The following is an 11761-nucleotide window of genomic DNA, read 5'->3' on the forward strand; positions in this document are numbered from 1 at the left end:
TGGCTGGCTGGCTGGCTGGCTGGATGGCTGGATGGATGAATGGATGGATGGCTGGCTGGATGGCTGGATGTCTGGATGGATGGATGGCTGGATGGATGTCTGGATGGATGATGGATGGATGGATGTCTGGATGGATGTCTGGATGGATGATGGATGGATGGCTGGCTGGCTGGATGGATGGATGGATGTCTGGATGGATGATGGATGGATGCAGGAGGAGCTGCTCGTCTGATTCTTGCTTCAGGTTCAACACAAACAGTTTTATTTTAATATATTTTCATCATCAGTTTGTTCGAGGAACAAACAGGAAGCAGAACGTGTGTTTTAGTGTCGAGCGCTGAACTCACGTCTTCTTTGATTTTGCTTTTTAAAAAGAAGAAAACAAATTGATCTGTGATTATGTTCTGTTATTGATTATCGATCTTGTCTTGGTGGTTTATCTCATTTTAAACATTCTGGAGGAATCTACGTTCACAGATTTTGATTTCATTAAATGTAGTTTCTTTCTGCACGAACACGTGGAAGTTGTGTGGATTAAATCTGGATTAAATCTGGATTAAATCTGGACGTTTCTGCAGCTCAGACTGTCGAGTCTCAGAAGCTGCAGACTGGAACTGACTGGAACTGACTGGAACTGACTGGAACTGACTGGAACGTACTGGAACGTACTGGAACTAACTGGAACGTACTGGAACTAACTGGAACTGACTGGAACGTACTGGAACTAACTGGAACTGACTGGAACGTACTGGAACTAACTGGAACTGACTGGAACTGACTGGAACTGACTGGAACTGACTGGAACTGACTGGAACATACTGGAACTGACTGGAACGTACTGGAACGTACTGGAACTGACTGGAACATACTGGAACGTACTGGAACTGACTGGATGCTGTGGTTTCATGAGCGCGGAGAATCAAAGTGCTGGTTTTACTCTGCGAGCAGTCGAGCAGAAACTTCCGACAGATGCTGCTCTCAGTCTAAAATGTTTGAGTTTGTCCCCGCAGGGTTCGAGTCCTGCTGCGTGCGCGGTGTTACTGTTGAATCAGAGCGTGTGCACGAGAGCTGAAGGCCCTTTAATGAGTCCTGCAAACAGCAGCAGGGACAGGTGTCCCCTGGAAACTCATCTTTTTATTTGTCTTACAAACGAGACAACTGCAACTATTCATTTTTAACCACTAATTATTTTAAATGTACACGTTTCAAAATATCTAAATGTCCATCCATTTTCTTTACCCGTTTATTCCATTTTGGGTCACGGGGGTCGCTGGTGCCCATGTCCAGCAATCACTGTGTGAGGGGCAAGGGACACCCTGGACAGGTCTCCAGTCCATCACAGGGACACATAGAGACAAACGAGACCGTCTCTCTCTCTTAGGGACAGTTTGGAGTTCTAACGTGCACGTTTTTACTGTGGAGGAAACTGGAGTATCTGGAGAAAACCCACACATGCACGGAGAGAACATGTAAACTCCACACAGAAAGACCCCCGGCCAGGATTCGATCTGACGACCTTCTCGCTGAGCGGTGGCAGCTCCACCCTCTGAGCCACCGTGCTGCCCTGAAGCAAGTTTATTAAAACTTGTATCTTCAGACAGAACTTGTCAAATCTTTCACAGCAATGCATTCTGGGTAGAAAAGACAAACAGCTAACCTCGTTCATGAAAAACGTTAATTAAAAACATAAACATCAAAGCACCGTAACTTATCTAAAGTTCACCAAACCTCTAACTTTCCAAATATCTTTCCAAAGGAACGTCTGAACGTCAGTCGCTCCAGAACTCTCTCCGAGTCAGACGGACTCTTCCAAACTGCAACAAGTCCTTGTGGTTTTCACACAGACAAGTGTGAGGATGCCTCAGTCTGTCTGCCTGTCGCAGTAAGAGTGCTGTCAGGACGGGACAGATGCAGTCACATGGTTACCACGGCAACGAGCCCCTGGCAGCAGCTTGAACTCTTCTAGTTAAATTCAACAGGAACTTTTGAGTTATTGATGGTTTTTTAGAGGAGAACATTTCTGCTGCAACTTCTAGTAACTTCTAGCTGTCCCAGCTGCATTGTGGGTAATGTAGGCGCCAGACTTCATTAGGTTTATGGTTAGAAAAAGACAAACAGTTGGAGAAACATGTTTTTAAGTTGCCACGTTTTACTGATGACTGGAGGAGCTCGTTCTGCTTCAGTTCGCAGCTCAGAGCAGTTTGAACGCCTGAAGTGAGGCTCATAAACGAACTCAAGCTGATAAAATGCAGTTTATGCAAATGCAGCCGAGGCAGATAGGACATTTGAATAGAGGCGTCCTGCTGAGGACGCGTGGCTCCATGACCCGTCCTGTCCCGTGTTTACAACACAGAATATAAAAGTTTACGATTCCACTCACTCCATTCAGGTTTTTACTAACAGCCGGCGTGATTTCACACAGCTGGAATCACTGAAGTCGTCCTATCTCTGATGGAAATTAGTTCTTAAAGTTAAAATACTTCATTTGCAGTAAAATTATTTATTGCCACAACTATTTGACATGAATAAAGAAGTTATCAGTGGTAAACATTGTCTCTTTCGCCTTCGATGAAGTCGGTCGCTCTCTCCCTCCCTCCTGCTCTCTCAACCTCAGAGCGCTCTCTCAACCCTCTTTACACGTCTTCTGAATCAAAAATCCTTATGGATCTGGTCAGCTGGTCCCTCAGCGCAGTTGATAATTTATTTTCCACCAGACGACGGGGTGCTGGAGAGCCCTCATGCCCTGAAGGGACCCACGCAGCTGCGCATGTCATGGACTCCTAGATGATGTGCCCATCTGTTCTGTTGTGGAGGACGTAGAAGATGTGTTGGATTTATAATCACAGGGTTTCTGCTTTTTGGAATCGGTGGATACTTTGGATATTGACAAATTAGGAAGATGTCGGCAGCAGTTTCAGCCGTGGTAAAGCTGCCAGCCTTATGTGAAGGATTAGGTCTCGAGCTCTCACACTCATGTTCTTAACGAGTTCAACCACAAGCTGGACGTGATTTCTGAGAATCGTAGCCACTTCTGGAACTCACCAGCATAAAGGATTCAATCTGGGAGAATGTCCACATATCTGGCTGTTGGATTCATCATTGAGTGCACCAGCAGAACTAAAGGCAGACAGAAACCAGACACCCCCCCCCCCCCGACTTATCAGAACCGTGATGCTGATAGACACTGTACCATCTTATTAGAACTTTCTGGAGTCTTTATAGATAACTCACCGTCTTCGTTGTCCTCTGTGCATGAATGTATTATGACGTCATCGTATATTGCGAGGTCTTTTTTCATCTTTCACACCGTTTCCCGGCCAGGACATGGTGTGAGACACTGTTCTTTTGTCTTCCTCCATCCTCGTGTTCTCTTTCTCTCATCTACCTGCATGTTGTATGTAACAGGTCTCTCTCATGAGTCTTTGAGGCTCAATGGGAACTAACCTGTATAAATAAAGGTCTAATAAAAGGTCAAGATATGTGCAGCAAAATTATAACGATGTCTTGAACGTCCAAAACGAGAGACGGAAGTTTGACGTTTTGTTTTTAGATCTAAGAAATAGACAGTTTAGTTTGTTTTAGTTTTAAATCACACACATCTGTGAAGAACAAACATCTGTGGGTGATAAAGCTGAAGAGCTGGGCCATGGTTCAGGAGGTCACAGTATCATCAGCATACTGGATAACATTGATATAAAATGATCCAGATTATCTGTTCACTGACAGAACTGAGCCTCGAGGAATAAACACGTCATCCTTCTGTGTTTACACGCTAACATTTAGGAAACCACAAAACGATCAATAAAGATGAACGACAGGACTTATTGTCTAAAACGGGATACAATCATAATAGCTGCTATAATTTTCCCATTTAATCATTTATTTATAGTAATTGGGATAAGACGTGTTATATCGAACTTTGTTTATCAGAAACTGGTTTGATAAAAACACTAAACAGTTTTAAAAGGTGTTTTATTTTATTTGTAAAATTACATGAAAACATAACGAAGTCCATTTTTGTCAGTGTGAAAACAAGAACTGGTGCTTTTAGAAACTGATCGTGTCCTGCAGGACGCAGCATCCTGCAAAACACATTTAATCTGAATATTTTTCTGTCTCCGCAGATGGAAAAACACGAACTAAAGACAAGTACCGGGTGGTTTACACCGACCACCAGCGCCTGGAGCTGGAGAAGGAGTTCCATTACAGCAAGTACATCACCATCCGCAGGAAGGCGGAGCTCGCCACCACCCTCAGTCTGTCCGAGAGACAGGTGAGACGAGAAGAGAGCGCCGTGCATGACGCCACGGTTCTGCTGACCCGAAGACGAAGGGCAGCACCAGTTGTTGTTGGTTCCTCTTAAAGTCAGACTCAGAAATGACTTTATTTAAAAAAAACAGCACCTTCACCTGAAAACAGAAATGTTTGGGGTTTTCATGATTTTTAAATGAAAAAGGTGGTTATGGTTGAATAACACCATGTGGTGCTGAGGTTCTGACAGAATCCAATATTTTCAGGTGAAGATCTGGTTCCAGAACCGACGAGCGAAGGAGAGAAAAATCAACAAGAAGAAGCTCCAGCAGCCGGCCTCCTCCACGACCACGCCCACTCCGCCCACTGGAGGCGGCGCGGGAGGAGGCGGTCTCCATGGGAACGGCGGCAGCAGCGTCGCCATGGTGACGAGCAGCAGCGGCAACAACGGTTTGGTGTCTCCTTCCCTGGCGCTGAACATCAAGGAGGAGTACTGAGGAGGACACGGACGAGGTTTCGTTGGACGCCGATGTGGAAAACGGAATCTTTCTGCTTTTCCACGTTTCAAAGTACAAACTTCATTCAGCCTCCGCCTGGTTCCAGGAGCTGTCCTCCCAACGACTGTCGCAGATTTCTTTTTTATTGTGAAAAACGGCTGCAGACAGGAAGTTCAGTGCGTCTGATCAGCAGCAGCCGACTGGCAGGACTCCAGCAGACTTCTGTTAATATTTAGAGAAATAAAAGGAGAAATTATTGTTTTATTTGCTGAGTTCTTCATTCAAAACCATTCCTGATGTGCAGTTTAGTCCAGGTTGGACCAAACGGTCGGGTCCAGGTCCAGGTTCTTTGTCAGAACCGGTCGGCCCAGCAGATGTTGGTAACAAACACCGAGCTTCACGTTCTCGCCTCACCTCTGGGTTGGATTCTGGACTCCAGAAGAAAACATGAAACTTGTTTTAATGGCTGACACGTTGCAGATGTGTTTTTATGATCATTTTTTATGTTTTTAAGGTTTTTGGTTTTGCACGTTCGTGTTCACTTTGATGGCGTCCAAACAGTTTAATTATGTTGTTGAAACATTTACAGATGTTTTCCTTCGGGTATTTCCGAGTCTTGAGTGAAATCAGAGTAAAAAAGAGATAAAACCCCTGGATGGAGCCCAGTCAGCTGCAAAATGAACCATCAGATAAAGAACCATAGGAACCGCTTTCAGCTGAAACTCTAGTGTTTCTTTTTAAACAAACTGATTTGATTTAAATTTAATGTAGGCTCCTCACAGATTTTATTGTTGAAAGCTCTAAATGAGTTTCTGGGTAAATTTAGTTTTTACCCAAGTCTTTGGAAATATAAACATTAATCTTTATTAAATCATATTAAAGTGATCTTTATTTTAAAGTTCAAACACTTTAAACAGTTTTATTATCTTGTCCTCTGCAGAAATGTATCTTCCTGACTTGTTTTTACACCTTTAACATGATTTTACGATTCCTGTCAATAATTCTGTTTAAATATTGTCTCCTGAAACTGAACGGACCCACAGTTTAATCCTTTGATGGAATCACAGCAGGGACGAGCGTTTAGACCTTTTACATGATTTATCTTATTTAGAACGTTTAGTCCCGTCAGCGCATGGATGTGATAAAGCTCTGATTATTGTTTGTATCCTGTACGTAGCAGAGTCTGAATGAATGGGTAAACGAGGCGCAGGTAAAGAGCTTTGAGTGTCCTGATAGGATCGGAAGGCGTTATACACCGTCCATCTTTCAGATCCTTTTGTATTCTCTCCAGTTTTAGCTTCTCTCCATTGGCTCCCTGTCAAATCCAGAACAGAATTCAAAATCTTACTTCTAACCTACAAAGCTCTCAACAACCTAGCTCCATCTTATATTACAGATCTTATTGTTCCATATTTTACTAACAGAGCACTTCACTCTCAGACTGCAGGTTTACTTGTGGTTCCTAGAGTTTCCAGCAGCAGAATGGGAGGCAGATCTTTCAGTTCTCAGGCTCCTCTCTTGGGAACCAACTTCCAGTTTCTGTCCTGACACACTGTCCAGTTTTAGGACTGGGCTTAAAACTTTCCTTTTTGATAAATCCTATAGTTAGGGTCGGCTTGAGTTTCCTGAACTATCCCTTAGTTATGCTGCTGTAGACTTAGACTGCTGGACCAACTGACCACACGTCCTCTCTCTGCTGCTTCTTTACTTGCTCTGCCCTCCATGTTTGGATTTGTAATTATTTCAATCTTAATATGTTATTTGTCTTTCCTCCTGTAGAAAGTTCACCTGGACTATAGGAACCACACGTGGACCTGTCATTCTGTGTGTGTTTCTACTTCCTGTCCTCTTAAACCAGCTGGTTGAAGCAGATGTCCGCTCGTCCTGAGCTGGTTCTGTTGGAGGGTTCTTCCTGTTACAGGGAGTTTTTTCTTCCCACTGTCTCCTCTGTTCTTGTTCAGGATGAGACTGTGATGAAGAGGAGACTCAACACGATCTTCTGTTGTGACCTGGAGTTATGGAAACAAACTGAACTGAATTTAGATCATTATTTGTGGAGAGAGGAGGCGCAGAGGTTAGAGAAGGTGGGCCTGTGATCGGGAAGTCACTGGTTCAACTCCCCGGACCGACAACATCAAAAGCACCCACACCTGCCTCCACCCTCATCTGCCCCACTCTGGGCCCTTGAGCAAGGCCTTTAACCCTCTGCTCCTCCGTGTGGTAGCTCGGTGTCTGTGGTAGATCAGGAAGAACATCCAGAGGAAAAACAGTCACCGAGAGAGTTACTTCTCTGTGGAGACCCTGAAGAAGGAGCAGCTGAAAGAAGAAGAAGAAGAAGAGACTACACATTCATGGTTCTGTAGAAAAATGGCCGTAGGTTCACAGTTCGTGTGAAAACCCTGAGATGAAGCGGAGCGGCGTTGTTGTTCGTCCTGATCTTCATCGGCCCCGTGCTTCAAATCAGACGGACGCTCTTATTCTGACAATTCAATCCTTTCAAAATAATTTCCTGATGGCAGCAGTTCTTGGTCTTGTTCTTCTTGGAGGGGGGGTCTGGCTGCTGGTTTCTGTCACGCTCTCTGACTGAGAAACACCAGAAACATTCCACGTACGAGACGTGTCCGTTTAACCGGACTCAAAGATCGTCTCAGCCTCGTCTGCGGGAGCTCCAGTTTCACCAGTCCTTGAATAAAAACCAGTTCCAGCCCAGTTCGATGAAGGGTCTAACTCCAGGCTGAAGTTGTTTCATATTTAACCGTTCGGGGTGAAACTTTCAGTTTGTTAAACGAGCGGACGTGTTTCATGAAGCTCTGGTTCACCGTCCAGTCTGAAGAAACCGACCCTGGTGGAGGTTTCACCTTCAGATCAACTGGTGGTTCTGGTTCTGCTGACAAACTTCTTCAGAAAACTCTAGAAATGTGACTTCATCTTTGAAACGTTTCTTCTCTCTACACGACTCTAACTTTGGGTTTTAGGACAAAAGAAGAGAAACTTTAATGAAAGAACAACTTTCACACCAACAGGTTCTGATGTTTGGTCCAAACCGTAGAGAAACTCTTTAAAGGTTCAGTTTGTTGAAACTTTATGAGATTTATCAAACTTGTCTTTCTCCTAACGTTCAATGTTTCTGATCAGACTTCAACATGTGCACATTTGAAATGTAATTTGTATTAAATAAAAGCTTTGTTGTCAAAACGACGGATGATTTCTGAGCTTCGTGTTTTTCAACGAGGACAAAGAATCTGATTTGGTCCAAAACCTGAAGCTGCTTTAATCTGAAACTGAATCCCTGCAGACAGGAACACCGGTCCTACCTGAACCGGTCCAGGTCCACCTTCAGCTCAGAAGCTGTGCAGGATCTAAAGATCAAACCCGGTTGGGTTTTATGACCCATCAGGTCCAGAATCACTCAGCATCAAACACGTGGAAACCTTTGTTTGACCTGTTTAGTGCTCAAAGCTGGACCCAGACAGATTCTGGACCCAGACAGGTTCTGGACCCAGACAGGTTCTGGACCCAGACGAGTTGTGTTTGGTTCTCCACATGAGTGTCCAACGTTACCCTGAATCAAAACCACGTGGGGAGCCGGGCCGCTGAGGAACCATGCTGAATCCATAAAGAACGGATGGGCCCACGGGTTCTGTGTATCTCAGACGTTCTCTGCATCAAATCCAGACGGCCACTAAGACCAGGCCCGGACAGAACCAACTGTGGCCCGTTATCCACCTCGGTCAGGTGAGCCTGGCCTTTAACTGAAAGTGAACAAAGAGCGAACGAGGAGTCGGTTCATCTTTAACACAAAACGTTCTCTGTGTTGGTTCTGGTAGAACATTTGATCCTGATCCCGTTCTACGGACGTGAACCTGAATAAAGGCTGAGAGCTCATGAATGTGCAGGAAAATAAAATCCAGCTTAATGAGAATATTTCACCAGATTACCACAATACTTTGAGCTGAGCTGGAACGATCACAGCAGAGAGCCTGAAACTGGTCTGAATGGACGAGATCCACATCCAACAGAAATCACTTCCATATTTCAGAACCCCCCCCCCCCCACACACACACACACATATATTTGTTACCTGGCTCATCAGTTGAGGTGTGGTGTCCAAAGGGCACAGAGGAACTCTGGGTAAACAGAGCTCAGGATCCTGCTATCTGCTGTTCTGTGTGTTCATGTGTCCACACTGAGACCTTTGTCCTCCTGGGCCCACTTTGCCTCCATCAACAGTCCTATCTTAGCTCTGATACAGACTATCTGCACGCGTGCATGTGTGCGTGTGCGTGTGTGTGTGTAAGTTACCAATAGAGACAGGCAAAGACACGTTGAACTTGAGGCTTCGGCTAAAACAAACAACAACAACAAAATGAAACACTAAACGTTATAAAATCTAACACAAACATTACATATTCACCACCATCAGCTGTGAGGGTTTTCTAGAAATTATGACTGTCTTTATTAAAACGATTAAAAACTAAATGAAAAGCAACGAGAACTCAGCCTTGAGGAACTCCTCACATCATCAGCTTCAAACTCCAGATGTCAGTTCAAAATTAAGAAAATTAACATGAATGTGCACATATTTAAATTGTAAATTTAGGCATAAAGTTAATAATAATAGTATAAAGTTAATAATAATAGTATAAAGTTAATAATAATAGTATAAAGTTAATAATAATAGTATAAAGTTAATAAAAAGTAAAGAGTTCATAGAATTAAAATTCAAATCGAAGTTCAAATGATTCCATCCAGAAAGGACTCTGACTCATTTATAACATGATGGAGTTAAATTCGCAGCAGATAAATAGTGTTAACGTATTATTTTATATATGAATGTTTCTGCTTGGTGCCCTGAGGACACTTCAGTTGTGACTTGGAACTCTATAAATGAACTGAACTGACATGTCTTTGTTTTTAACCCACCTCTAAAAAAACCCGGAACCGTTCAAATTCAAACGATGCCCAACCTCATTCTACACACAACCATCCGATGCTGTCTGGCCACGCTCTCCCCTGCCACAACCTTACAGTCTTCAACCTCCCTCAGGTTTCCTCTTCTACACAGAATGTAGTCGACCTGCGTACTCCTTCCTCCACTCTTATAGGTCACTCTATGCTCCTCCCTCTTTTGGAAACAGGTGTTGACTACAGCCATTTCCATTCTCTTGGTGAAATCCACCACCATCTGTCCTTCCTGGTTTCTTTCCTTGACACCAAACCTACCCATCACTTCCTCATCCTCTGTTTCCTTCACCAACATGTCCATTCAGGTCTGCTCCATCACCACTCTCTCCTCCCTGGGAATACTCTCCATCACTTTATCCAGATCTTTACAAAATGTATCTTTCTCCTCCACATCACATCCAACCTGTGGAGCATAACCACTGACGATGTTTAGCATCAGACCTTCTACTTCTACCTTCAGACACATCACCCTATCTGACACTCTCTTCACCTCTACTACATTCTTTACAAACTCCTCCTTCAGGACCACCCCTACTCCTTCTCTCTTTCTATCCACACCATGGTAAAACAGTTTGAACCCTGCTCCAATGCTGCGAGCCTTGCTGCCCTTCCACTTGGTCTCATGGACAAATAAAACATCTACCTTCCTTCTCAGCATCATGTCAGCCAGCTCTCTACCTTTGCCTGTCATTGTCCCCACATTTAGAGTTGCAACCCTCAGTCCTACATTCTTCACTTTCCTCTTCTCCTCTGTCTCCTGACATGTTTCCCTCCTCATGGTCTTCCACTGACAGCAGCACAGTTTCCACCTGCACCCTGTTTGTCAACAGCACCAGTGGTGGTTGTTAACCGGGGCCTCGACCGATCCGGTGGTTTCACTTTGATGAACTCGCATCATAGTTTTGGTCAGAGCGTTTTATGTTGGATGTCCTTCCTGACACAACCCTCACCATTTCCCCGGGCTTGGGACCAGAACCAGAGATGCACCGACGTGCTCCAGTGCAGCTGTGAAACGTGGATACGCTCTCAGGTAAATAAAGTCCTCAGCTGAAAACCCAGTTGAGCTGAAGGGGCAGAGCCGGACACTTCCAGAAGATGTTTAGGTGGAAACGAGACGTAGAGCACGAGCAGCGATGTTCTGGACAAAACTGAAAATTAAACGATACTTTGAGGTTTCTGTCAGAACAGTCCACCCGTCAGACACAAGTCCCTGGTTAAACTCTTTAACTTGGATCAAACCTTTAGCTGGACTTCTAGACATTCGTTCTCTTATTTTGAAAGGTTGCATCATGTTTGTAAACGAGAACGTGTTCTCAGACGTTCCGCCTGAAAATAAAGGTCAAACAGAGAAAATCAAAGTGATGTGGAGCAGCGTGCACACGTCACAGTTTGTTTACAGGAGCTGTTTGTGGAACCAGAGTCTGTGCACTAACCACGTGGAGCTTTAAGCCCCGCCCCCACACACAATCTGGGCATCACATGACCTAACATGAATTAAAACAAATATCTGAACAGGAATGAACAACAGTCAGCTTGACCTGAGGCGTTTTGATGTTTTTTCAACTCCTGAGGGGGCGGGGCTTCAGCCTGCCCCCCTTGCTTCAGCTTCAGTGTTCCAGAGTGATGTCTATCAAACTGTCTGATTTTGAAGAGGACAGTCCGGCACCTTCAAGTGGAACGTGTGCGGTCGTTCAGGTGAAGGTGGGTTTGGTTCTGATGTGGCGGTCCGACCCAGCAGCAGCTGGGCTCATGGCTCATCTTTACACAAACAACGAGAGCCATAAAGTTTATGGAGGGTGGAGGCCGTAAAAAGGTTTCACCACAGAGACGCAGAAATGTTTGAGGAGGCGGGACGAGTTCTGATAACTGATCCACCTGCAGACTGGACCCAACACTGGGCTGGTTCTGACCCAGTTTCATCCCACACGGGTCAGAACATCTTTGAGCTGTTAAAAGCCAAAGATCCTCTCAGAAAAACAGGAGACGCTCAAATCTCTCTCTACAGAACCACACAGAACCATACGGACCCACATGGACCCACAGAACCA

At 44.6% G+C, this 11761-nt stretch overlaps 1 protein-coding gene across 1 annotated transcript in view; it reads left to right on the plus strand.

Moving 5' to 3' along the window:
* LOC119420770 (homeobox protein CDX-1-like) overlaps positions 1-4993 on the plus strand; it is a 20354-nt gene extending 15361 nt beyond the window's left edge. The window contains exons 2-3 of the mRNA XM_037688197.1: positions 4125-4273; positions 4518-4993. Of these exons, the coding sequence (XP_037544125.1) occupies positions 4125-4273; positions 4518-4748 (380 nt within the window). The 3' untranslated portion in view covers positions 4749-4993. The remainder of the gene's footprint in view (positions 1-4124; positions 4274-4517) is intronic.
* Positions 4994-11761: the final 6768 nt, after the last annotated feature.

The sequence above is a fragment of the Nematolebias whitei genome, chromosome 14 (genome assembly GCF_014905685.2).
Source record: "Nematolebias whitei isolate Nwh7 chromosome 14, NemWhi1, whole genome shotgun sequence".
NCBI lineage: Eukaryota > Metazoa > Chordata > Actinopteri > Cyprinodontiformes > Rivulidae > Nematolebias > Nematolebias whitei.